At 43.5% G+C, this 27413-nt stretch overlaps 1 protein-coding gene and 1 pseudogene across 3 annotated transcripts; both read left to right on the top strand.

Moving 5' to 3' along the window:
• The first annotated feature begins 402 nt into the window (after positions 1–402).
• On the top strand, positions 403–26893 carry TAF8 (TATA-box binding protein associated factor 8). Of its 3 annotated transcripts, XM_016128664.2 has the most exons (9): positions 403–461; positions 1304–1460; positions 4460–4558; positions 4886–4948; positions 6001–6125; positions 8631–8778; positions 10183–10325; positions 16880–17019; positions 17325–21155. In XM_016128664.2, exons 1-9 carry the CDS (start codon positions 417–419, stop codon positions 17335–17337), a joined length of 933 nt encoding a protein of 310 aa, XP_015984150.1. In that variant the 5' UTR covers positions 403–416; the 3' UTR covers positions 17338–21155. The 3 variants fall into 3 exon arrangements, with proteins under 3 accessions (XP_015984150.1, XP_015984153.1, XP_015984154.1); XM_016128667.2 differs by lacking the exons at positions 16880–17019; positions 17325–21155 and adding an exon at positions 26361–26893 and having other exon boundaries at positions 411–461; XM_016128668.2 differs by lacking the exons at positions 16880–17019; positions 17325–21155 and adding an exon at positions 12750–13961 and having other exon boundaries at positions 411–461.
• On the top strand, positions 21461–21579 carry LOC118605064 (annotated as a pseudogene).
• Positions 26894–27413: the final 520 nt, after the last annotated feature.

A 27413-nucleotide genomic window follows, 5' to 3' on the forward strand; every position in this document is an offset into this window, starting at 1 on the left:
ATGAATTACCAAAATTTCCCGCCAGGAGAATCACCTGGAGAGCTTAACAATGCATGTTATAAGGCCCCTCCCACAGACGAGTCACTGGCATTGGGCGGAACCCAGCCAGGTGTTACTAACAGTAAGTTTGGAGCGTTCCAGGAGTGTTCTTTATGAGAAAAGATTTCATCTTGAAATAGGTGTGAAACCGAGGGCGCATTTTCATGGCCAATTCCGAGGCTCACTAGGGCCCCATCAACTCTTCGCTCACTGTAAGTCATGTGGGCCGGGTCATCAGAAGTACTCCCCGACCTCACCCTACTCTACCCCAGCAAGCTTCCAAAGGCCCAGGGGGCGCGCGCCGCCCCGCCCTCTCCCCGCCCCGCGACTACAAATCCCATCGCGCCCTGCGCTCGCGCACATTACGCCAGAGCAAGATGGCCGACACGGCGGCCACTGCCGGGCCTGGCAGCTCCGGAACGGTAAGGGCGGGAGACGAGGGTCGAAGCCAAGGGAGTCTCGGCATTATGTAACTTTTCCCTAGCCTTGGCAACAAGCTCATACCCAGACATCCAGCCCCAACAGGAGCTCTGAGTGGAGGAAGGCCTTCAGGCCATATGTACCCCCCCCTCCTTGGGACTTGGCGGCGGCCTTCTGAGTTGGTGGACCTATATACTGATTGGTTCATTCCCTGTTGGGGGTTGGGAACCCGGAACACCTCCTGATTGGTCCGGAGATGCTGTTTTCGCCTTCTTATTGGCTAGCCAAAGTTGGGCGGGATTACCGTTTCAAAATATTTAGCTTTTCTACTTTTCTGTGTGTTATCTTTTGCCCTCCTCTCTTCTACATCGTGTGCTGTTGTTTTAATTTTACTTGTTAGTGAAATGGTGCGGAGATGGGAGGAACAAGATAGAGGTTATTTTTTTCTGAGAGACAGACATAAAGTCAGCCCTATCATGCATGTTTAACAAAAGAGCGAGAATTTTTTCTGGGAATTTTTTCAATCTCATTATATGTGTTTCTTCACCTGTATATTCTGATAATCTGCTAAAATAAAAGGTAAGAAACAGCCATTTGTGTTGTTCGAATTTTAAGTTTTAGACAAGCAGAGAGGTTGTCTCCGTGTTTAGAGCCCCTTGGATGCTCAATTATTACTCAGTTGGCCAAGATCTATGAGCCTGAATGTCAAGGGCTATTACATTTTATTAAGCACTGATAAATATTTAGTAAAAGAACCTTTGCTTGCCATTGACGGTGCGTGGATTATGTGATTGTATCCTTGTCCGGTGAATGAAAATCTCCTTTCTGAACTGCTGATTCACAGAGATCAGGAGGCAAACAGTCCACTAACCCTGCTGATAACTACCATCTGGCCCGGAGGCGAACGCTACAAGTGGTTGTGAGCTCCTTGTTGACAGAGGCAGGGTTTGAGAGCGCTGAAAAAGCATCTGTGGAAACATTGACAGAGATGCTACAGAGCTGTAAGTACCAGGAAAAAATAGGCCTTTTTCATATCAACCAAGCATCTGTTCTGTGTTCTGCTTTGTCTGGATTTAAGAGAAGAACATAGGAAAGTGATTTACAGGCTTTAGAATCAGATAGACGTGGTTGTAAGTCATCTCTCTGCCACTTAATAAGTTGGGCAAGTCTCAACACCTACGGAACCTTAATTTCCTCAATTGTGAAATGGGATAATAATTTAACCTCATGGAATTGTGAGTGGAAGTGAGATGTATACGTAAAACATTTGATGTTGGGAACATTGTAGGCTCTCAATCAGTTTTAGGTGCTGTTACTATTGCTGTTTGTGTTCTGTACTCAACTTAGAGTTTTGTTGGAGAGTCAGGATTAATTTCCACAATATAGATGCCACCACATGATATAATCAAATGCTATATTACCTAATACAAAGAGTAAGGGTGAATAAGTTTTATAGAATGGGGAAAAAACTTTTAAAAGGAAGTATCTTGAGATTTAGGAGTCTAGAATGATCTCACTTAGGCTTTTCTGCATGTACAGTGTACTTCCCTGTTTGGGCCTTTTTGGGGGGTAGGATAGGATGAAGGATGGAGGTATTTTGGGGGATCAACACCTAACAATGGAAGTGAGAGAAAGGTTTAGGCAGCAGTTGAACTGCAATACAGGCCAAACAAAGAATTGGCCAACTCAGTGGGGCACTCTGGGGTGATAATTGTTCATCCGGTATCCCATGTCAGGCAGAAAGGCCCTGCCTTTACTTTGGTCTTGATCAGTCACTGGATGTGGGCTGCCTTAAGAAGGTGAGATCTGGGGTGAGGTGGCTTTCTGACATTTGGAACTTTGAAGTACTAAATGTTTTCCTAAAGCAGTGATTGTATACTTTTTGGTTTTAGAACCTTTGTAGCTGCTTAAATCTTGAGGACTCTGTAGAGTTGTGTTTACATGGGCTTTATATATATTTTTTATATATTTATATATAAATATATACAATTTAAATTTCATAGATTTTATATATAAATTTATATATTTTTATACAAATATGTATTTATATATTTATATACATACATGGGCTTTATGTATTTATGTACAGATTTTTGCCACATTAGAAAATAAAACAATTTTAAAACATAAGAATGAATAAACATGTGATTATTATCCATCAGAGCCATGATTATCATCACAGGTCATATAGCCTCAAGAAAACTGCATGAGAGAATGAGTGAAAAAGTCAGAGAATGTCTTAATTTTATTATGAAAACAGTTTTGCCCTGTGGACTTTGGAAAGGATTTCAGGCATGCCCATGGATTTCCAGACCACATTTTGAGAACTTTTGTCCTAATAGTTCCCAACAGGTAAAAATTCAGTTCTTGAAAAGATGTTGCGATTCAGAGTTTAAAGGTCCTTGAAGTTGAGGCAGTTCTTTCTTATACTACTGGACAAGAGGTCTTTTTTCTCTCAGAAAAAAGTGTTTGTCACTGAAGGGATTAGAGCTGAAATATTTGTGCTGGAAGCTATGAGTATTAGGACTAAAAGGTTTGAAGATAGTGTAAAAATCTTCCGCTTCAGCCAGGAAAAAATCGAGGATGAATGGTTTAAGCTGAAGGCTTGCCAAGACTTGGGCACCTTCATGTTGTCAGAGGCTTTGGATATCAAAGTTTTAGGATTATGTCAGTTATAAGCATTAGGCATAATTGTCATGTTTATTGACTGCAAACACTTTGTTTGTAGGAACCCCATTCTTAGACTTATTCTATATAACTTGTTCACCCTTATTTGGAGCAATGTCTTCGTGTTGTTGTTTACATTGCCTGTATGTGTCCTTTTGCATCCATGCACCTACTGGCAAGTAAGAAAAAAGCCAAATGGGTGAAGATATTTTAACTGCCACCTGGCTTGTTTCTAAAATGTACCGGGATTCTAGTTAGATGTTCCCCACAGTAAATAATGCTGCTCTCTGTTTTCATGAGTGGAAGCTAGAATTGGTGACTTGCTCAGGCCAGCTGGTGGTAGGTTTTCAGTCAATTACCTTCCCTATCAAGTACAACTTGCTTTTATCTTCTGAACCATTAGGTCCCTAAAACAGGAGTTTTATACCTTTTCAGACCCCTTTTACACCTGATGAATTCTGTGGACTTGTAAATTTTTGTGTGTAAAATTGAGCACAATTTCAGTTTCCATGAAACCTCCCATCTACTTTAGAAGTTCATTCATGGAGTTCAGCTTCATACTTTCCCCTTTCCGCTGAAGGACTTTAGTTTTTTATTAGCACCATGCTCTAATCAACTGAGTTAACTAGCTGCCCAAACTTCAGACTTTTAATAGAGGTTCAGCTTTAGGCAGAAGAAATAAAAAAATTGCCCACCAGACAATACAAACAATAAGACTCTTGTATTTGTGTGGCAAGATATGTATAACAAAATTTATAATTTAAACCATTTTTAAATATAATTCAGTGCCATTTAATATATTCACAATATTGTACAACCACCAACTATCTTTTTCCTGAACTTTTTCATCAGTCCAAACAGAAACTCTGAACCCATAAACGATAACTCCCCATTCTCCCATCCCCCCAGCCCCAGGTAACCTCTCATTTAGTTTTTGTCTCTGTGATTTTTTTTTTCCATCATATAAGTGGAATCTTGCAACATATGTTTTTTTTGTGTCTGATTTATTTCACTTAACATAATGTTTTCAAGGTTCATCCATGTTGTAGCATATATCAGTACTTCATCTCTTTCTTATGGCTAAACAATATTCTGTTATATGGATAGATCACATTTTGTTAATCCATTCACCTGTTGATGGATACTGGATTGTTTATACCTTTAGACTACTGTGAATAATGCTGCTATGAACATTGATATAGAAGTATGTGTTTGAGTCCATGCTTTCAATTGGGTGTATACCTAAGAGTGGAATTGCTGGCCCATACAGTAATTCTATGTTTAACTTTTTGGAAACTGAGAATAAGAGTTTATGCCTTTGATCCTTTCCCAGACATTTCAGAAATTGGGAGAAGTGCCAAGTCTTATTGTGAGCACACAGCCAGGACTCAGCCCACGCTGTCAGATATTGTGGTCACACTTGTTGAGATGGGTGAGTACACAAGTTTCCATTTCTTCAATGCAACTGATTTGGAGTTAAGAGAGAGGAGTCCACAGGAGTGAGCCACGTCTGTTGAGTGTTTTCAGATTTTCTCACGGTTCTTCTGGTCTGCTTTTAGCTTGAAAGGGTTATTAAAAGAAGGTTCCTCTGAGCCCTTTTAGGAGACCTCCTAACTCCCTGTTGGGGGATTCTGCTGGAGCTTTTTTTGAGTGGCAGTAAAACACTTGAGTTGGGAGTTTAAGCTATTTCACCACAGTGAAATACTCCCCCTTCTCCATGTTCAGTATCCACAGTGATTTTTGTTTTCCTGTTTCTTAGGTTTCAATGTGGACACTCTCCCTGCTTATGCAAAACGTTCTCAGAGGATGGTCATCACTGCCCGTAAGTGACTTTGAACTGAGGTAATAAGTGCTTAATGAATGCTTGTGGAATGAATTAGTTGAATAGAGCAGGGATCAGTGTGGTAGCTACCTCCTTGTGGCAGGCTCCATTCCATTATTTGGGGCTACCTAAATATAATCTTTGGGCTAATAGGATTGGAGTGTGAATTTCAGTCACTAGAAAGAAAAACTGTCTCTGAGATGTTGCTGTAGTTCTTGTGCTTTAGCCCCAGAAGGGCAGTCGATGCTGCTTAAAAAATACAAAAGCTCTTGTTTTTCCTTAGATCAAGGATCAGTAAACTATAGGCTGTAGGACTGATGTGGCCTACCACCTGTTTTTGTAAATAAAGTTTTATTGGAACACAGCCATGTTTACTTATGATCTTTGGTTGTTTTTGTGCTATAATGGTAGAGTTGAGTAATTGTGACATTGTATGGCTTGCAAAACATAAAATATTAACTCTGTGACTCTTCACACAAAGTTTGATGATCCGTACCTTAGATAAATTGAGTCCCATCAGCTGAGTTGAGAGTAATTAGTATGGTCTTGTAGAACCTGAGAAGAATTCACTAGATTTTTTTTCATCATTTTTTTCAAGCAGGCATCTTTTGAAGAAGTTCCCTCTCAAAGTAGCTGTGGAAGGTGCCATTTTCAATCCTCTGTTGTTACCATTAGCCCATACTTGCTTACTCTGGCATATTTTACGTGTTTGTTATCTGGGTTCTCAAAATGAGAGTTGCAGCCTGTCTAACTCCTTAGCTCCTCAACATCTTTTATGTCATGAACGTTGTCACAGCCACCCATTCACTTGCTTAAGAGGCATGCAGGCAGATTGTGGTAGATGGAAATGTCACCCAAGGTCAGTCCATCAGGGCTGGACATGGAGAGGGGGTGACCTTTTCAGGTCCTTAAGCCATTGCAGGCTTTTTATTCCTAGAAATAAGGTCCCTATTCATAAAATTGAGGTCCAGCATTTACTTTGAGAAAAAGAGGGTTTGGGTAGAGACCCAAGACCTTAGGTGGAAAAGTAACTGGTTATGACTCTGTTGCAGCTCCAGTGACCAATCAGCCTGTGACTCCTAAGGCCCTCACTGCAGGGCAGAACCGACCTCACCCACCGCACATCCCCAGCCATTTTCCCGAGTTTCCTGACCCCCACACCTACATCAAAACTCCGGTGAGTGACAAGGACATGATGGGGGCCTATGACTGTGGCAAAGCAGTCCATTCCTAGTGACCGTCAGACTGGAGTCCAAAAGTTTGTTGGTGAAAGATGGGCTCAGAACTCAGAATATATTTTCTCATTGATAAACAGTTTGGCAAAGGAGAAATGTGTTCTTCAGTTAAGACAAAAAATATATAGTTAAACACAAATTGAAGCTGGCACAATTTTGCCTGTCTTACCAAAACACAGAAGTACCTAGCCACATAACTAGAAAAATATTCCACAGAATGTTCATAATAATTCTCAGTGGGTCATAGGTAACTTTTGTTGTTTTGTTTGCACTTTTCTGGGTTTTCTAAATCTTCCATAATAGAAAGAGTTATTTTTGAAATCGAGGGAAATGTTGTTTAAAACATACTCGGTGATATTGTGGAATGAAACTTATTATAACTCTGGGTCCTAGGTCAGAATGAAGTCAAATCGAGTTGCCTTCTATGACTCAAATGTGTTTTCATTTGCTGGATTAGCAGTTTCACCCTCCTTTGCGAAGGTTTGGTGTGCAGAGGAGTCCCCAGAGACTCTTCCACACAATTATTTTGTCCCTGCCTCCACAGCATGTACTGATGCACATATGGCATCATGCGGGCTGTCGGGGCAAGTCCTCCAGGACACTTCTCACACCTCGGGATATGGGGTGTGGGGAGGAATAGGTTGTCACCCACCATTTCAATACAGCCATTGCCCTTGATCAGGATTCTCTATGTTAGTGTCCCAGAGCTGCCATAACAGAGTGCCACAAAAATTTATTGTCTTACAGTCTGGAAGGCTAGATGTCTAAAATCAAAGTCTTGCCTGGGCCATGCTCCCTCTGAAACCCATAGGAGAATCCTTCCTTGCCTTTTCCTAGCTTCTGGTGGTTTGTAGGCAATCTGTGGGTGTTCCTTGACTTTTAGATGCAGCACTCCAGTCTTCTGTCTTTATATGGTATTCTCTCTGTATCACTCTTTATATGGCCATTTTCTTACAAGGGCACCATTCATATTGGAGTAGGGTCCCACCCTGCTCTCATATAACCTCTCCGTAACTGATCACATCTGCAATGACCCTTTTTCCAAATAAGATCATATTCTGAGATACTGGGGGTTAGGACTTCAACATATCTGTTTTAGGGGGACATAATTCAACCCATAATGGTCTCTAACACTTATAGTCTGTCTCTGTCAGTAAAAACTGATTAAGCATGTACTCCAGGATTCATGCTTATTTACAGGAATCAGTGTAATATTGTACTAAAATAATGTACATTAAAAGATAATCTGACCCTTATTAAAGGTTCAGGAAACCTTTTCACTGATTGCCTCTGCTTTTTATTTTTTGAAATCCTGGTTTAATACTTGATGGAATAATAAGTTGGAGGTCTGATTCTAAGATCAGTTTATTTCAATACTTTAATGGCTCTCATAGTTGAAAAAGTTACGTTACAACGACATGTAGCATCACTGGCTCCCCTTAATAAAAAATTACAAAAGTAATTTTTTCACTCTCATTTATCAATTATCCGAAGAATTTTGTTTAAATTTTTCTATTCCATTTCCATCTTCTTGAATATCAGCTTTCTTAAATGATGGCAGGGTCTTGAATTTTTTAATGTTCTAACAAGCATATTCAAAAGTCACTCAAATTCTTTATGTTAGGAAGATATTAAACATGTTGGAAAACACCGTTTCTGTGTTTCATTGTAGACACAGGAACTGTATGTAGGTGACACACCTGACTTAACATTGATATCAGTGGAAATGTTTCCCATGGCCGCCTTTAAAAGCCCTGTGTCCACGTCACAGAGGTCACTGTTAAAGTGGCCTTTACCATTGCAACTTAAAATTTTTTGGCCAACTTCTCGTTCTGATTAGATCTCAGTCATTTTTCACTCCATAACGTGATTGCCGAAGAGCTCAGAATTAGGAGGAGGAGTATCAGGCCTACCATTTTCTTGTTCACTTGCTCTTACATTAATATCTTCAGTCTCCAGCTCTTTGAGAGAATCATTTGGGACAACATGTCCATTTTGATTTTAGAAAACCAAGATTGTTTTAAGATAACAAGGTAGTACAATCCACAAATCCACTTAAGCAGCCACTTGCATGCTCCACAGTGTCACATTACATGGATGGAACTGGTGGTCCCTGTCAGGACTTCCTGCAGGATTCCCACTCTTCCTTCAGGATTTGTCTCTTATACCTGAGACCAGCTGTCATGGGAGCTAAGCGAAGGCCCGGAGTCAATCTGTAGTAAATACTTGTGGGTTTCTTAATTTTTCAGACTAAAAATAAATGTTAATGATAGTTATATTAATTTCTTTCTGTCCTTTCCAGGCCCTTTGGGGATCTTTGCTCTGACTAATGGTAGTGGGTCATTTAAAGGGTAGAAGGAAGGGCATAGCGATGGCAAGGCGGGGACCTGAGGGAAGCAGAATGATCCATTGGTATTTCACTAGTGTCTTTGCTATTCTCTTTTTAGACATACCGTGAACCTGTGTCAGACTACCAGGTCCTGCGGGAGAAGGCTGCATCCCAGAGACGAGATGTGGAGCGGGCACTCACCCGTTTTATGGCCAAGACGGGCGAGACCCAGAGTCTTTTCAAAGACGACGTCAGCACATTTCCATGTGAGAGTCTGTCCCCTCTGTGGACCCTGTCTTGTCATTTGAAATAGTTATACCATCTTCCCTTTCTCTCAGCATGGTAGGAAGAAACAACAATTTGTTCTTGTCATGGGTTCATGTCTTCCTCAGATTTCTGGCTCCTTTTCTCAGGTCTTAAGAGTTTTGTCCCTAACCAATGACTCTGAAATAGTAATGGGTTCTTTTGGGATTGGCTGCTTGAGGTACATTAAGTCCAGATTACCTCAAAGGTTGCCGAGCCCTAAGCATCAGAGAGACTCATAAAGTAGAAGTGGCAGCCCTGGTAGTTGAAGGGACCGTGGCATCAAGGGGCAGGGCAATTACATCTGCCAGGCTTTGCCCTTCACCATGTCCTCTCACAGGTACCGTCTCATTTAATACCTCAGCACTACCATTTCACCAAGTTACATCATCTCCATAGGCCTCAGTTTTTCCAGAGGTGAACGAGGGAGATTAGTCCAGGTGATCTATTTAGTGATTGTTCTCTTTGTGCTTGGCTTGAAATAATAGCTAAGTTATTAAGTGCCAGATGCTGTGCTAATCGTTGTCTCTTTAGCATCTCATTAAATTCTCTCAGAGACCTGTGAGTTGGGAGTTATTACAGGAAGTCAAGTTTTATAGAAAAAATAAATGAAGTAACTTGCTCAAGGTCACACAGCTGGGAGGTAACTTTCAAACCTAGCTTTTTCTGACTGCATAACCCCACATCTGAACCACATGAAAATAATCGTAGTGTCTCCTGATAATCCCATTCTACCATAGAAGTATACATAAAGACTTTTATTGTTTATTTTATCAACAATTTCTTCTTCTCATCCTTAGTGCTTTTTGGAAGAACTGGAATTCTCATTTACCTGAAGTGCCCTCTAGCTCAGTGGATACACTTACATGCACAGAGTTCTCAAGTCCAGTATTTGGACTTGAATTCTTCAGGCTGATGGGATCAATGTCTCTGCTCTAGAAATGAGACTTAGAGGGGTTAACTGGCCGTGGGTGCAAGATCACTAAACTGATGCTTTGCTGGATTCAGCCCCAGTTCTGTCTGATTTTCATCATACTTGGGAAAAGTTAATTTTAAGGTTATATTGCCCAAGTTCAAATCCCACCCTGCCACTTTATATGTGCTGGAGGAAGTCACTTAACCTCTCTGTGCCTCAGGTTCCTCATCTGTAAGATGAGGTTGGTAATTGTATCTAGCTATTAAAGTGGAGGTGAGGATTAAGGATAGCACATGTAAAGCCTGCGGGACATTGCCTGGCCCAAGGTAAGTGCTCCAAGCTTGTTAGCCATTATTGTCATTCGATGTTGCTCACCGATCTGTTGTGAGGCTCTGGGCCAGCTGCCAGGACTCCATGACAGTGGAATCGTGCCTCTCTTCCAACTTCCCAGTGATTGCTGCCAGACCTTTCACCATCCCCTACCTGACAGCTCTTCTTCCATCTGAGCTGGAGATGCAACAAATGGAGGAGACGGATTCCTCAGAGCAAGATGAGCAGACGGACACTGAGAACCTCCCTCTTCATATCAGCACGGTGGGTCCTGCCTTCTGCCTGCTTCACAGCATCCCCCAAACTAGCCCACACTGCCCTCAGCTCGTCACTCTAGGAATTGGACATGACCTGCTCCAGGCCTCTGCCTTTACGTTAGGGATTTGCATGATGGGGTCTTAATTCCAGTGTGACATGTTCTCTAGTTTGAGAGGCAATTTCGTGTTTTGGGATTTCATTCATTCATTTAACAAATGTTGAATGAGTGCCTGCCAGAGCCAGGCTTAGTTCCAGGTACTGGGAATCAGTAGGAGATAAAATAGACAAAATTTCCTGCTCTCTTGGTGCTAAGGAAAAATAATAGATTAGGAGATAGGAACTAAGTATGGGCATGGGGGGATGGTATTAGGATAACTGAGAAGGTGACATTTGAGTAAAGACCTTAATCGAACAAAGCTTACACATATCTGGGAGCAGAGCATTCCTCACAGGGAACAGTAGACACAAAGTCCCTGAGGTAGAAGCTGTTTTGTTGAAGAACAGCAGGGCCATTTGGGTGGCCAGAATGGCATGACCAAGGAGGAGACATTAGTAGGGGATGGGGTAGTCAGGTCTTAAAAGCTATTTTAAACACTTGGGCAGTGCTAAGCGGAGGAGGGTCAGGAACTGGTGTGAGTTTGTTAACAGCATCAATCGGGTTGCTATGTTAAGAGTAGACTGTAGAGGGTTAGGACAGAAGCAGAGATACCAGTTAGGAGGTTGGTACAGTAAACTAAGAGGTGGTGGTAGAAGCAAAGATAATGAGACGTGGTCAGATAGATTATTTGGTCCAATTCTAGATTTTTTTCAGCAGAACCAACTGATAAAGTAGATGTGACATGTGAGAGGAGAGAGTCAAAAATAAATGCACACGTTTTTTGCCTGAACAACAGGAAAGATGGAGTCGCCTTCAGCCAAGACAGGGAAGAGTAATAGGTAGAACAGGAAGGGGGAGGGGAAGCCAGGAGTTTCAGGTTTAGACAAGGTAAGTTTGAGATGCTTATTAGACATCCAGGTGGTGATGTCAGGTAGAGAGATGGATGTATGAGTTGGAGTTTGAGGAGATGTTAGGGCTATAGATGCAAATTTGGGAGGCATCAGCGTACGACTAGTGTTTAAAATCTTGAGACTAGATCAGCTCCTAGGGAGTGAATGAACATAAAGAGAAGAGGTGCAAAGACTGAGCCCTGGGCCTCTCCACTGTACTGAGGGTGAAGAGATGAGTAGGAACCAGCCTAGGAGATGTAGAAAGTAGAGAGGTGGGAGAACCAGGAAGGTGTGGTGTCCTGGAGGCCAGGGGAAGAAAGTGTTTCAAAGAGGAGAGATTGATTAGCAGGGTCAAAAGTTGCAGTTAGTTCCAGTACTATGAGGACTGAGAATTTGTCCACTAGATTGGCAATGTGAATATAATTTGTGATCTTGACAAGAACAATTTCAGTAAGAATCAAAGCAAGGGCCTGCAGCGAAGTCAAAGAGAATGGGAGAAGAGAAATTGGGTCAGTGAGTATAGATAGACTTACGCTGTCTGTTACAATGCCACTAGCCACACAGGTCTATTTAAATTTAAATTTAATTAAAATTCAGTTCCTTAGTCACACTAGCTATGTTGTAATAGCCACTTATGCCTGTGGCTGCCATGCTGGGCATTACAGATACGAACATTTATATCATCACAGAACGTTCCATGGGACAGCACTTACATAGACAATTGTTTTAAGGAACTTTTCTGTAAAGGGAAGGAGAGAAATGGAGTGGTAACTAAAGGGGGAAAAGAAAGGAGTTAAGAGAGGTGTTTTTTATTTTTGTATTTTAGGATAAAAGCAATAAGATGTTTATATGCTCATGGGAATGATCTGGTAGAGGGGGAAAATCGATGCGAGAGAAACATTTTGGAATGATGTTCTTCGGGAGGTGACAGGGCATGCATGGGATCTAGTGCCCAAATGGAGGGGTTAGCCTTGTTCTGGACATTTCGTACCCAGGATAGGAGAGAGTACGTGACTACAGAGATGAAGGTGGGTGAGGAGATGTGCTCATCGGAACTCGTGGGTGTTCTTTTCTGGTTATCGATGTGTTGTACTTGGCAAGTAAAAGGATAAGAGCCCACTCTTATTCTAGCATCTTGCAAGAAAGTACAAGGGGAGTCACAGAACTGCTGGAAGCTCCAATCCCTTTAAAGATTACAGAACCCTAATAGGTTACCACATCAATCCATCCTTAAGGTCAGCCCTGGCTTTTAAGCAGAGGATGCCTTAGTAGTTGAAGCTGGACTGAGCTTTCCTCGTGTTCTCTAAGGGACGATGTACCAAGTGGCAGCCAGCAGCTCCTGTTTGAGGTGAAGAGTGCCAGTTATTTGCTGAATAACTGTTATTTGCTAAAGCTCTTCCTTGCTTGAGCACCATTTCTTTAATGTTGAATTATTCCTTTCAGAATTAGGGCTGGGAGCCCATGGCTTTACACAAAGCAGAGGAACTTGTTATTCTACACTTCTGTTTTGGACTCAGTTAATTTGGTCTGAGATTTGGTGATTGGGTCATGGACTAAGATGAGGTTCACCTTATGAGGAATCTTCTAAGCAAACATCACCATCCCTTTGTAAGTACAAAGTAGTTAAAGGGCTTGCAGATGTGTTATCTAACACTCCAGGTAATGACATAGTTGAGGTCATGGCGGTGAGTGAACCAAGGCTGAAAGAATGCCAGGAGCTGCCTGAGCACCCCAGGATACAGAGAGGCCAAGCCAGAAAGCAAAGAGTAGAAAGACCTCACCCTAGGAGTCAGACTGGCCTGCCTTCAAATCCAGACTGTGCTACTTCCCAGATACGTGGCTTTGGTTTTGTTACCCAACATCTGAGTCTGTTTCCTCACAGGTACAACCGGTTAGGGGTAGGAACGATGCCTATCTCAAGGGAAAGCGGGAGCCTAAGATAAAATGAGCTAATATATATCAGGTGCCTGGCACGTGGCAGTTCATGGCACCCATTGCTCCTTCCCCTGCTGTTTCAGGCTGTACAACCACAAGCTCTTCTGTAAAAAAAAATAAAAGACTTCAAGAAAAGGATTCTAGCAACAATTTGTATACAATCAGTTGGACTTATTAATGTTACTTTGTTGGACTGGCCAATATAATTATAAGTTTCAAAATGTATAAAACTCAGAATGTACAAAAAGATGTATGGTGATAATTCTTTTTTCCATTCTTATTCCCTGCTATCCACTTTCCCTTTTATAAAGCAACCAATCACCAGTCTCTTGTATGCCCTTCTAGAGACATAGTTTTTTTATTGTTGCTTTAAACACAAACAGCAAGTCACAAATGGTTTGCCCTTGCTGTTTTCCCTCATCGATCTATCTTGGCAGTCGTTCCTTACCTGTATGTAGGAGCTTCTTCATCCCTTCTCACATCCTCATCATATTCCATTTTGTGGATGTAACCGTTTAACCAGTCCCCTGTGGACATTTACGTTGTTTTCGATCGCTAGCATTTACAGACATTGTTAGTTACTTAACTGGTATTGACCACAGGTGATTCCTTTACCTTTTGATGGCAGCATGTCTCTCAAGGACTGTTTCTGGGCAGTTACTTACCCCGGTTCTGGTTTTCCATCTACTTGAACATAAAGGGACTATCATTGTAAATTAATGTGTAAGTGTTTTTGTCTTCCATTGGAACTAGCCACCTCTTGCAGGCAAACCTAGTGTCTAAACTTTTTCTCTTTTATGAGCAATGGTACCAAGTCATTTACTTATGAAGTATTTATTTAGTACGTGGTGGTATTTGCCAGATACTGTTCTGAGTGTTTGGGACAGACACATCAGTGAACAGAACAAACAACATCGCCTTTGGGGAGCCTATGTGTTGGCAGTAGAGGAACAACAGGAAATAAAATATATAAATACATCATTACAGTATATTAAAGATGAAAGTGTTGGGTAGGAAGGATCCACTAGGGGGAGACCCAGAGTGGAGGCTTCAGTTCGAAGTAGGATATTCAGGGCAGACATCACTGAAAAGGTGACATTTGAGACAAGACTTGAAGGTGAGAGAGCAAGCCATGTATCTGGGGAAGAGTGTTCTGGAAAGGGAACAGCCAGTGCAAGGGCCCCGAGGAACAGCGTGGAGACGAGTGTGAGGGTGGCCGAGGAAGGCAGAGAGGGAGAGGAAGCGGTAAGATCAGGTAGGGCCTTGTGAATGGTTTTAAGAACTGGCTTTTAACTGGGTGAAATGGGAGTTGTGGGAACGTGTAGAGCAGAGGAGGGACACATCTGAACTTCTTCCAGGACTGCCGACTGCTGTGATGAGAATGGTCCGTAGCGCAGGCAGAGAGTGAACTGTGGAAGGAGATCAGTTAGGAAGCCATTGCAGTCATCTTGGCGAGAGACAGTGGTGGGTCCTACCAGGATGGGCACAGTAGAGAGAGTGAAAGTGGTCAAATTCTGCCTGTAATTTGAAGGTAAGGCCAAGAAATTTTTCCAACAGATTGGATGTGTGGGATGTGAGAGAAAGAAAAGCCAAAATGCCATCACCTGTGACCGGAGAACTGCAGGAAGAGCTGGTTACGTGTAGGGGAAGGTCCTGAGTTCAAGTTTAGACACATTAAGTTTAAAAGGCCTACTTGACACCCAAATGAAGATGTTGAGTAGCAGAGGCTGTGTGAGACTGGAGGGCAGGGGAGAGGTACATGTGGAAGTTGTTGGTGTGGAAAAAGCTGAGACTGGATGCAGTCGCCCCGAGGCGTGGGGTTCATTAGAGCGCACGCGCATTGCCAGTCTGGCCTTTACAGACTTGGACAGGCTCTTGACAGACCCTTCTGATCCCACCTTTTTTTTTTCTTTTTTCCACAAATCTCAGTCAGTTTGGTACTTCTTTTATCCACTCCTCCTGTACTTCCCCATCTCCGCTACCTGCCCCTGAAAGAGGAAAGAAAGTGGAATTTCCAGAAGATTTACTTGGGAGCAGAGAAGCTATTGTCCTAAAATGGGACCCACACTTTGGCCTGTGAGACAGAGCCGAGTGGAGGGGGCCTCAGTACCCTCCAGCAGAGGTCAGAAGGCTGCGTTCTCAGCACTGCTGTGTCACCTCCATCCTGTTATCTCAGGAAACACCAAAGGCACAGCTGAAGGGCCCTTCCAGTAACTGAAGATAGGATGTTAGAGAAGAGAAGGGATGTGGGTAGGGAGTGAGTGACTAAATCAAGCCATTAAGAACTTCAGAAAGGTTGGGAGTCTGTTATCCAAGGCAGGTCTGGTTGTGGTCAGACCTTGCGTCTGGCATGAGTTCGGTTGATCTTGGGGTACTTGCTTTCAAGAGCACCTCCAGAAGGTCCACATGGCTCTAGGTCACCTTGTGGCCCCACCAGATCCAGTACTGGAAAGAGCACAGGGACTCTGGATGGAACTGGGTCTGTAGGGAGAACACAATTGATGGGACAGTTGGAGGGTGTGTAGTGGACCCTAGAAGTGACCCAGTTTCTTCAGGTTCATTAAGCCTGAGACTGTTGTCTGCATCCTAGGCCAGCGGTCTCTGTGCAAGAGTCTGCTATTCATTTTGTGCCATCTAATTACAGAGTCCTCTTCCCTGCCTTCTTTACAATGATCTCCTTGTCTAAGTTAGGTCCCCTTTTGCCTCAAGGTACAGAACAGGAATCTGAGTGACAGAACTGTTGGCCTGTCACCAGAGGGCGCAGCCCAACCAGCTTCTGGTCACTTAGGTTGGCCTGAGCTTCCAGAGCAAGTTCTTCACGTGATTTCCCCCCTTCCCCTCCCCCCAGCTTCTGCTCATTTCACAGAACTTGGAAAATAAGAGTTTAAATAAGGAAAGGAGAACCAGTCACTTACAATTCTAGAACTAGTTTTTAAAATTTCAACATATTACTTTTCCAGTCTACACACAATTGTGATTTTTAAAAATTTTTAATTGGGATCATATTGAATATATATATAGATTTACAAACCTTTCTACAAAATCACTTTCCTTAGAAACCAAACTGTGAGAGACCTGACCTGATCCCCAGGTCGCAGATGGGGGTTATCGGTGATGTTCCAGTGTTGGCGCCTGCACGCTCTGCCTTGCCTTGGTAGAAACCCTCAGGACTCGAGAAGTTTCTGGCTTCTGCTACAATATGCTCATTGGTACCATGTTCAAGCACCAGATATTTGATAATTTGGGGGGAAATCTTTTATGATTTACATTAGCTTTGGTCCACAAGAGGCCCTTTGCACATGATTTGTTCTGACCCTGTGTCTCTCAGTCCTGCAAAGCATAGAGGGTCGCTTCTCTTATTTATCTCCCTACAGGTTGGTCTTTCTCCCTGAAGCATCTAAATTCATGTCCCTGCCTTGTCAAGAGTTTGGGGTTTTGTGTTCTGTGCCCCACTGTGTCAAAGCTGTTGGTCTCACCTTCTGATAGCCAGCCGCTGCCTGGGCCTCATTTCATCTGAGGCACAGATAGGCCCTGAAAAGAAGGCAGCCCCTGGGCTTCCAATCTCAATGAAAAGGATGCTAATAGTTCTTATGATGGGCATGATCTCTTTCCTTATGCCATTGGTGTTTTGCTCAAAGGATGATTCTGGAGCCGAGAAGGAGAATACCTCTGTCCTGCAGCAGAACCCCTCCTTGCCGGGGAGCCGGAATGGGGAGGAGAACATCATTGATAACCCCTATCTGCGACCTGTGAAGAAGCCCAAGATCCGCAGGAAGAAGTGAGTTGCAGGCTGGGTGCAGAGAGGCTTCTCTCGCCAACCGAGGTGGTCTTCCCTTCTCCTTGGCACTAAAGAGAGGCTCATCAGTGGGTTTGAACCTTGGGGACTGCTTTTCTGGTGAGAGGAAATATTTTCTCTTTTCCTCTCCTTTCTTGTCTCCCATGCGTGTGTACCTCTTGTTGCATAGAGGTTGAGCATCCCGCAGCCCAGGTACCAACCTTCACAGCCCTGGAGTTGTTCCCCACTAGAAGGAGAGTATGTGGGGCCCACACCAGGCAAGCTCCATAGATTCCTCTTCCTTCTAGGTCCCTCTCGTGAGCTGAGAAGGAAACCTGCCTTGTACAGAGACGCGGACACCACCCTCCTGGAGGACTTAAAGCCACTCCAGGAAAGAGGAGAGGGTGGCCTCCTCGTGATCCAGCCGAGGCTACTGGGGTGTGACTGGGCATGATTTTAGTAGCAAACTCTATTTAAAGATTACCTATTTTCACTGGATGTTTGAGGAAGATACAGTGGTAACGACAAGGCTTAATCAACCAGGTTGTACTGTGGGGCATAGGAGCAGCCAGTGATTTTATTTATTATCATAGGACTTGGTCCCTTTGAAACCTGGAAGACTAGGTTTCAGGAAAGGTGGCAGGAAAGAAAGAGTTCTTTGCCTGCTTTGCTTACTGCTGGAAAGACCGCTTGCCTAGTTTTTATTTCAGGATATCCGGACCCCTTTTACTGACTCACAATTTGTGGTATCAGTTTTATCATCCTAGAACCTCATTCTAATTTCTCTCCTCACCTGGACTCCAAGTGTCCTGTTGAGCTGAGCAAAGCTCACTTTGCCTTCTCGCACGAGCTTGGAAACAGGAAGCCCACATATCCTTGATCTGGGGCCAGCAGGGATCAGGAGACCTGAGCGGATATGTAATGTGGAGGAGAGCGATGGCATAAGGGCAGCACTGATTCTCTCATTAGCATTTGAGCTTCCTAAAACAGAGCAACCCTCTCTCTTGAGAGATTTATCTGCCAGAGAATGGGGGGAGAGTCAGACAAAGAACTTGATGGATAAGTAAGACTTATCTGTCTTCTGTTGAACTAGGTACCCCTGGGAACTATCTAAAACTTTATTTTGGAAATTTTCAAACTCAAAGTTAGAGAGGAAAGTGTATATACTTTCCCCATGTACCTTTTGCCCAGCTTCAACATTATTTCCCCCTGGAATGTATGCTTGGGAACTACCAAGTCCTGCCCCATCCTGGGAAAAGAGTTTTCTCTGACAAGAGCCTAGATCAGTGGATATATTGTGCTGTGACTTGATAGCGGAATCACCGGTTTCAAACAATAGGAAAATGATTTGATGGGGGGTGGGGAGTTGATGACGGGATATTGAGGAGTGGATTTGGCCTTGTATTCTGAAAGCTGAGAAACCTGGTCAGTCTGCTGGAAAGCTGGCATGGACAGAAGACCATGCTCTCCACCTTATAGCAGAAGGGGCTGAGAGGAGCCTGCAGGCCAGGCCAAGGTGTTCTTCCAAGAACAAGTCTGAATTTGGTCAACCTCTTTGCTTCCTGGGGAGAGAAGATTTTGTTTTTGATGTACTCTACACAGCAAAAAAACATGTGCTTAAGGAAGATGCTGGGCAAGCAGATATCCTTTGACTGTCTCCAGAGGAAGAGATTTAAAAACCAAGTCTAAGGAAGGAAAGTGCCAGTGACACCTGGAAGTTAACACCGGGTAAATGAGTTTCCTGAGTTAGCATCCTAAAGTCCACATTGAACTGTCCTTATACTTGGCTTCCACCATCATCTCTTAATTTTCCATGCTCTTGATGAATTCGAAAACCTAAAACACTTGGTGACCTGACAGCAGGCTCCTTGTTCCTCCAGCCGCACTATTCTCTAGGGTACGTCATTCCATCGCCTGGAAGGAAAGAGCTGCATGTCAGTAACTGAAGAGGGAATGCTAGTGAGAAAACTGGATTCTCCAGCTCTGGACCAAATAGTTGAAAGCAGTCAGGTGGGCCTGTGCTGACCCCTTGAAGTTTGTGATTTGGCTCTTGGCGATTCTTGGTCTGTCGAGTTTAACTGCAGTCCCAAGTTTGAGCCATGGCAGATGCAGGCGGAAACCTTCCCGGCTCACCATCTTCACTGCTCTTGGGAGCAGTCATCCCAGTCAACATTTCCACACTTCCTCTTTTGCTGTCACCATCTGGAAAAACACCTGTTGAGTGCCCTTATGCTAAGGGAGAAGGTGGGATCTGGAGAAGAGTCACTATTTCTGCTGTGGGCATTTCAGAGGCTGTGCTGCTGTAATTCTGTTCTGGATGAGAGACACTGGGAGATGGTTAGACAACTTGAAACATTGACCCGACTATTGTGTAAAAACTGCATACTTCTCAATGTGTATTTATAAATTTCTATTTTTTATAACTTCGGAAGAATTCTTAGAGGAAAAACAGCCAGAATAATGTGATTTATGAACTCTTAATAAAAGTTCATAAGAAAAGCTTCATAAATGAAACAGAATTATAAGCTTTGGACTTAATTTGTATTCAAAAGTCATAGCAGTGAGAAAGACCGTAGACAGATAAGCAAGGCTTAGCCCTTCTGTCATACTAGGTGCCGCTGGAAACTATCTAAAACTTGTTATTTTGGAAATTTTCAAACCCAAAATTAGTGAAGAAAGTGTATATGCTTTCCCTGTGTATCCTTCACCCCCCTTCAACATTTAGCATCTTTTCAATCCTGTTTCATCTATTTCTCCCACTTTTTTTCTTTATTTTTTTCTTGGAGTATTTTTTAAAGCACATCTAAGACCTATGTCATTTAACCTGTAAATATGTCATTATGCATCTCTGGTAGACCTTTTTCAATTTTGAAATAATTACAGAATCACAGAATGTTTCAAAAAAAAAAAAATGTTCAGGAAGGTCCTGTGTACCCTACACCCAGTTGCCCCAGCAGTAGCTTCTTGTGTAACTAGTGCATTCTCAAAACCAGGAAATTGGTACAATCCACAGAGTCATTCAGACTTCAGTATTACACCTGCGCACGCGTGCGCGTGTGTGTGTATGTGTACACAGTTTTGTCACATGTAGATCAGTGTAACCACCACCACAATCAAGTTAAAACATTTCTATCACCGTAGGCTCCCTCAGGCTATCTATAACTACATCCACCTCTCTTCCCCATCCCTAAGGCCTGGGACCACTGCTGTGTTCTCCATCTCTATAATTTCATTTAAAGAATGTTAGATAACAGGAATCAAAGTTGGTAACTTTTTGAGGTTGGCTTTGTTTCACAATGCATAAGTGAATGAGAGCCTTCCAACTTGTATGCGTCCATAGCACCTTTATTGCTGAGTAGTATTCCGTGATGTGCATATACCACACTCTGTTTAGTCACCAACTGAGGGATATCTAGGCTGTTTGTAGTTTGGGGCTATTATGAATAAAATGACTATGAACATTTGTATATAGGTTTTTGTGTAAATAAAAGTTTTCATTTCTCTGAGATAAATGCCCAAGAGTGCAATTGCTAGGGCCTATGCTAACTACATGTTTAATTTTAATAGAAATAAGCTGTATTCCCAAGTGGCTGTACAATTTTACATTCCTACCACCAATGTATGAGTGATCCAGTTTCTCCACATCCCACCAATATTTGGTGTTATTTTAGCCATTCTCATAGATGTGTGGTAATTCTCATTGTGATATTAATTTGCATCTCCTTGGTGGCTAGTTGTTGAACATCTTTTTATGTGCTTATTTGCTGTCTGTATAACATCTTTAGTGAAATGTGAGTCTTTTGCCTAATTTCTAATTAGGTGGTTTTCTTGTTTTGAGATTTCTTTACGTAGTCTAGATACAAGAATTTTGTCAGACGTGTGGTTTACAGATACTTTCTCCCACTCTAGCTGGTCTTTGTAACTTCTTCACAAGATCTTTTGCAAAGCAAAGTTTTTAATTTTGATGAAGTGCAGTTGATCAGCTTTTTCTTTAATGGACTGGGTTTTTGGTGTCAGGTCTAAAAAATTTTCAGCAAGCCCTCGGTCCTGAATTTTTCTATATATTTTTTTAACATTGTTATAGATTTATGTTTTACATTTTAATCCTTGATCTGTTTTGAGTAAATTGTTATATATGGCATGAGGTTTAGGTTGAGTTCATTATATTGCTTGTGATGTCCAGTTGAACCAACACCATTTGTTGAAAAGCCGCTCTTCCTCCATTGAATTATGTTTGCACCTTTGTCAAAAAAATAAGGTTTTTTTTGTATAGAGCATACTCATATGGGTTGATACTTTTTTTGTTGTTTAAACTAATCACCGTGTTAATATCACACTTAACAAATGAACGATTTCATAATGTCCTCTAATACCCAGTTCAGAGTTTTCCATTTGATTCAAAGATGTTTTCGTTTAACAATTGGCTTGTTTAAATCTGGATCAAGTCTATGGCCATACCACCCTGAACAAGCCGGATCCAGTCTGATCTCAGAAGCTAAGCAGGGTCAGGCCTGGTTAGTACTTGGATGGGAGACCACCTAGGAAGACCAGGTGCTGTAGACGTAAAAAATAAAAAATAATAAGGAATTGTAAGCCGACAAGGTCTTTGCAATCTGTGAGGTCAACCGAGAGTTGTCTCGCTTCAAAAAAATGCATCAAAATAAGAGTCAAACATTGCACTCAGTTTTTACATCCCCTAAGTATATAACAGTTCCTCCAATATTTATTTTTGAGCATGCCCTTACCTCCCACCTGGATTAGCAGCCCCGGCCCTGGTTGAGGGGTGAGGATACTCAGCAGGCCCCTCCCCTTTGTTTCTGATCAGGAAGCAGTTAAATAAATGATGGTTCGTGGAATTAACTAATAAACCAGTAACAAAGTGGCCTGGCTTTTAGGAGAAACAAGCCTAAAAGGAACTGGTATTCCTGAACTTTGTTTTTCTGTAATCTTGAAGTCTCTTTTCTTGGAGACCTCATGGTTCAGTAAAACAAGATTTGGTGACATTTGTATTTATAATTGACTAGCTATAAGATTTGGGGCAAATCACTAAACTTCCAAATCAATTTCCATAAAATGGGATAATTATGATACCTTGTTAGGAAGATTTCTTGAGAATGTTTGCAACTGCGCTTTATAAATGACAATGTTTATTCCATTGCCAGACCTTTTTTTCTGTTGCTTCTTTAAATTATATATAAAGACCAATACTGATTGAGAATTTAACTGTTGCCAGTCATGGTTCTAAGTGTTTTACACACATCCACTCATTTAATCCTCACAATTCCCTCAAAAGTAGATGTTCTTACTGTCCTCATTTGCAGTTGAGGACACAGAGGCCCAGAGAGGTTAATAACTGACTTTATTCTGCTCGGCTGCTATGTCTGCAGCCAGGCGTTCTGCTCCAGAGTTTATGCTTCTTACCTTTCACACTGTTATCTCATGACTACCTGCTTCTGTCCCTCAAATGCTTTGAACACTACCGTGTGCGAGGTGATTTCCATATACACCCACACTCCTTGGCCTGTGAGTGGGAGGAGAAGGGAACTAAAAATGGAACTAGTTATGGCGAGAGAGATGGCGAAGCTGCTAATCACTGCTCTTATTCCTTAAGGAAGTAGAACATTTTTTATGAAGAATTTTGATCACTTTAAAAATAACGGATCTGTCAAGAGAAATGCCAAAGGCCTCTCATTCCCCCTTGGGACCGCTGGCAGACATGGGCTGGAACAACTTCTGGTCTGATCTAAGGTGGTATGTCTACTGGATTAAATGGTGGGTTCCAATATGAGTTAGGCTGCTCTAACAAAAGTTCCCCAAAACACAGTGGAGTGGCTTAAGACAAATGTATGCTTTACATGGAAGTCTGGGTAGGTGGCCCAGGCTGGCTTGGTGGCCTGATGGTATCTCCTGTCTCATGGCTCCTCTGTCACCTTGGGTAATGCCTATGTCCATGTAATAGAAGATGGCTGCCACCCTATCTTCTGGGTCCACATTCCAACCAGAGTAAAGAGGGAGAGGAGAGGTGTGTGTGAAGGAGACCTGAAGACCCAAAAGTTGCCCCTTCCTAGCCACATGGCCCCACCAAACTGCAAGGCGAGCAAAGAAATGTGAGTTTTAGCTGGGTGGCTCTGTGTCTAAGTAAAATTTGGGAGTCTGGTCACCATGGAAAGAAGGAAAGACTGGATTTGGAGGACAACTAGCAGTCTCTGCCACAAATAAAGTTTAGGGTATATACCCCGGAATGCCTGGTGGGACAGGGAGCAAACCCTTCTCTAACTCTGAACTACCTGACTTGGCCCCCTTGGCTCTCCCAGCCAGTCCCAGAAGCCAACAGTCAGGCACTCCTGTGGCATGGGGACCTCACTGAAGTACAATCAGGCCTTCGCCTCTGGTCTGTGACCCCATGGCTGCCCCATCTTCAAAGTTGTTCCTTTGTCTTTCATGGCAATGCCCTCCTTCCGTTGCTCTACCTCTTGGCCTCCCTTTTCTTGGCTGGCCCTTTCCCATGACTGCCCAGCTGTGGAAGGTCCCCCAGACTCCTCTGCTTATACAAGGAGATGGCTCATCTGCTCCTCCACCTCCAGCTGTTCCCACTTTGGGAGTCCTCAGCACCCATCTGTCTCATCATTCGTGCTCCACTGAGTTGTCCCGTAATACCTTAAATGCAACATGGTCAAAGTAGATTTGATTCACCCTTCCCCTAAAATCACTTTCATTTCCCAGCTTTCCCACTTTGGAGGGGAGTTGGAAACAGGCCAATAGCAGTGGCCCTGGAGTGCTTATCTCTGGCCAGGACTGCGGGCTGTACCACCTTATCTCACAGTCACCAAGCTAAACACTCTAGCGCCTTCATTCTGCGTCTGCATCCATCAGTCACCAGATTCTGCCACCTTTCCCTTGCCAGCCTGATGCTACAGCAGCCTCCATGCTCGTCCCCATCCTGTGTCCCCTGCCAGGCACATCTTACTAAAAGCCCCAGCTTTGTCATTTGCCCTTCTGCAGCGGGACTTGCAGTTCTTCTGTAATGCTCTTCACTACAAGTCCAAACTGCCTAACTTGGCTTTTGATGTCCCCTGCTGATTCATTGTTTCTTTTGGATAACTCCTATTTCTTTCATTTATTCAACAAATACGGGTCTAGTGCCTTCTGGATATGCCAGGTACTATGCCAGACTCAAGGATACTGTGGTGAAGACAGAGGTGGCCCTTGCCCCCAGGGCATTTATTCTAGCGGGAAGACATACAAAGAAAACAAAGGCGGTGCACCTGTGAAGTGCTAAGAAGGATGTAAACAGGTCTTTACGCCTTGAGGGGAGAAGGCTTCTCCTCACCGGTGCATCCTGTTCCTTCCTTTGTGCTCTTTACCTCCTAAAACTGTGCCCTCCTTCCAGCCTCCGCATCCCATATCCAGGTTACATTGACCTTTCCCTTCCTCACCTATTCGACAAGCATTTATTGAGCTGCTTTGTGCAGGCGCTGAGGCAGATATTGGGATGCAGCATAGAGTATAATAAAGTTGCTACCTTCTTTGACTTTATGGTCCAGTTGGGGGACAGACAGCTCACAAACAATAGATATGTGATGCCAGGTGGTGAATTGAGGTCCCGAAAGGAAAGCAATAGTGTGCTTTGAGTAATTTGAGGGAGGTTTAATAAAGGGATTGGCTCCAAAGATGTAGGCAAGGTGTAGGGGAACCCAAGTGGTAGTGTGACACCTGAGTGAGTGACAGGGAGGGGAGGAAGCAGTTCCCAGGACCTGGAGAGAGGCCTATGTGAGAGCCTTTTGCCAGGAACTGAGGCCTTGGGTCCTTGGGGGGCCAGGCAGCAAGCAGCGACCCCGCAGTGAGGGTGTCAGTCCAAGAATTAATATCCTAACCTCACTCTCCCTCCCACCTTCTGGTACGCTCCTGTTCTCTGCCGGAAGCCAGAGAGCACAGGCCTACCTGGCCAGCCAGGCAGCATGTAGGGCGAAAAAGGTGGAGAATGAGTGGATCCGGAGGGGCAGGTGAAAGAAGGAGCTAAGTGCTGTAGGGGTTGCTATTTTAAAAGGGGTAGGGAGGGAGAGCTGTCTTTGGGCAGGGACATGAATGCATCGATATGGCCAGGCATATGGAAAGCATTCCAGGGAGAGGGAAAAGCAGGTGCGCGCTCTCTGAGGGAGGGACGTGTGTGTGCCCCTCACCAGTGAAGGGCCGAATGCCTGGAGAATGGTAGGAGAGGTGGCCGGCGAGGAGCAGGGGCCATTGTGCAAAGCCTCCTGGGCCCAAGTAAGACCTGTAGGTGTTATTTAGACTGAGATGGGTAGGAAGGAGTGACAGAAGTTGACTTAGCTTATCAAAGGATCATTCTGACTGCTGGTTGGTATTGGAGGGAGGCATAATGGACACTATTTCTCTTCAGTTCATTTCACGTAATTTGGGGGGACGGCCAGCCACCACAGAACTGGAGGGAAGTTAGTCCTGACCCCAAGAGAGGCAAGAAGTAGTGACTATTGCAGACTGAGCCCTGGAACAGAAGTACAAGGAGGAAACACAAGCATGCAATAACTCTCTCCCATAACTCCCTTCCCTGGGGTGTAGCCTTGTAGTCATGGAGACAAATAAACACAGGAACCTGTTTAACACCACTTAACAGAGACAGGAACAACTGCCAATAGAGGGTTGGACTTAAGGGCTGAAGCCTGTACTGAGATCAGAATGGGGTGGGGTTAGGAACAGAAGCTTCTGGAAGAGGTGAGTAAGAGAAAGGGGAAGACCGAGATGGCCTGAGGAAAGGCAGGAGGGTGGGTGACCTAGCCTGAGAGGACTCAGGTTCCTCAGTGCCCGCCTTCCCCAAGGCCCCAGCTGCCCCAGCACAGCCCCTGAGGCTCCTAAGCCCCTTGTAACATCTTTTGAGTCTAGTGTGATGCCCCTTCTTGTAAAACTGGCCAAGGTCCCTTCCAAGGCATTGGCTCTCAGATTGTACCCTAGCTAGGCAGGTTTGGTTTGGAAGCCTGTCTGGCAACCCCACACTAAGATTGCCTCCAGAAAGGGGTCATCCAGTGTGGCAGGCCTTCCCACCCAGGCCCCCTGTGTTCCAGGGTTGGAAGCCTCCCCGCCCAAGGTCCTTTCCTGACGATCTGAGAGGCTTTTAAATAGAAGGGCTAGGATCCTCAGAGACATTTAGACATACCTCGTTTTGTGAGTACAAGAGGAACGACCCCAGCCTTGCCAGTGATTGACCATCATGAAAGAGCCCTGGGGCCCCAAATTCTAATTCTGTTTCTTTTGGACTTTGTTTTATGCATTTATTTATGAATTTTCTTCAACCACTGATAGTGGGTTTATCATTCTTCTGTTTTACTCAGGCTCATACTGAAACAAGTGTTTAATTCTCTGATCAACTGACAGTGCCCAGGTACAAGTAGGGGGCAGCTGGCCTGAGGGTAGAGATTTCCCATGGACACCCTCACTCCTGGAAACAAATTCAAGGTATTTTTCCTTCTCTTAGAGCCAGTGGCTAACTCTCATCTCCATTCGATTATGAGGTCTTCTTTTCCTTCTTGACTAAAATTATTTAATTTTGAATGGATAATATATGTACACGGTATAAAATTTAAAAGATAAAAAAAGATAAGTGATAATTAAGCATCTCCCTCCTCCCGTTATCCAGGCTCCTAGTTCTCATCCCCAGAGGCTACCAGTATGTTTGTATCAATATTATCTTATGTATTCTTGTGGGAATAGTCTATGCATCAAATGCAAACGCTTATATATACTTTCTCTCCTTTTTACACAATGGAAGATACTGTATAAACCATCCGTGTTTTTTCCTCCCACTTAGTGTAATTTTTGGCAATGGTTCCATGTCAATAATAAAAAGCTTCTTTGTTCTGTTTCATGGCTGCTCAGTGTTCCATTGTATGGCTCTACCATCACTTACTTAACCAGTTCTCAGGTGATGGACACGTAGGTAGTTTCCAGCTTTCTACTATGTCGAGCATTGACGCATTGAGAAGCTTCGAGCATGTCATTTCGCTATATGCGCCTACTGACTGTGGACAGGCATCATAGCCCAGTTCTTCTCATAAGATGGATGGGTTTACACTCACCTCACTGCCTGTTTCCTTACAATGTTGCCACCTCAGTGCCTCAAAACTTGTTGACCACTGCCAGTCTGACAGGTGGAAAATGGTCTCTTGCTGTGGCTTTGTTTGAGAAGTGCTTACAGTCTTTTCCTATTCATGTTATTGTATCACGTAACAAGCCAGAGCGCATATAAGCCGGAAACAGGGACATGATCGCGGCGTGGTGTGATGATGTCCCACAGAGGTGCACTCCCGGTGCTTTGCCATCGCAGAGCTAGGAGCACAAACTCCTTCAGGCTGGGACTTCAGCGAGAGCATTCCAAGGCTGGTGAC

This window comes from Rousettus aegyptiacus, unplaced genomic scaffold (genome assembly GCF_014176215.1).
Source record: "Rousettus aegyptiacus isolate mRouAeg1 unplaced genomic scaffold, mRouAeg1.p scaffold_m13_p_1, whole genome shotgun sequence".
Classification (NCBI taxonomy): Eukaryota; Metazoa; Chordata; class Mammalia; order Chiroptera; family Pteropodidae; genus Rousettus; species Rousettus aegyptiacus.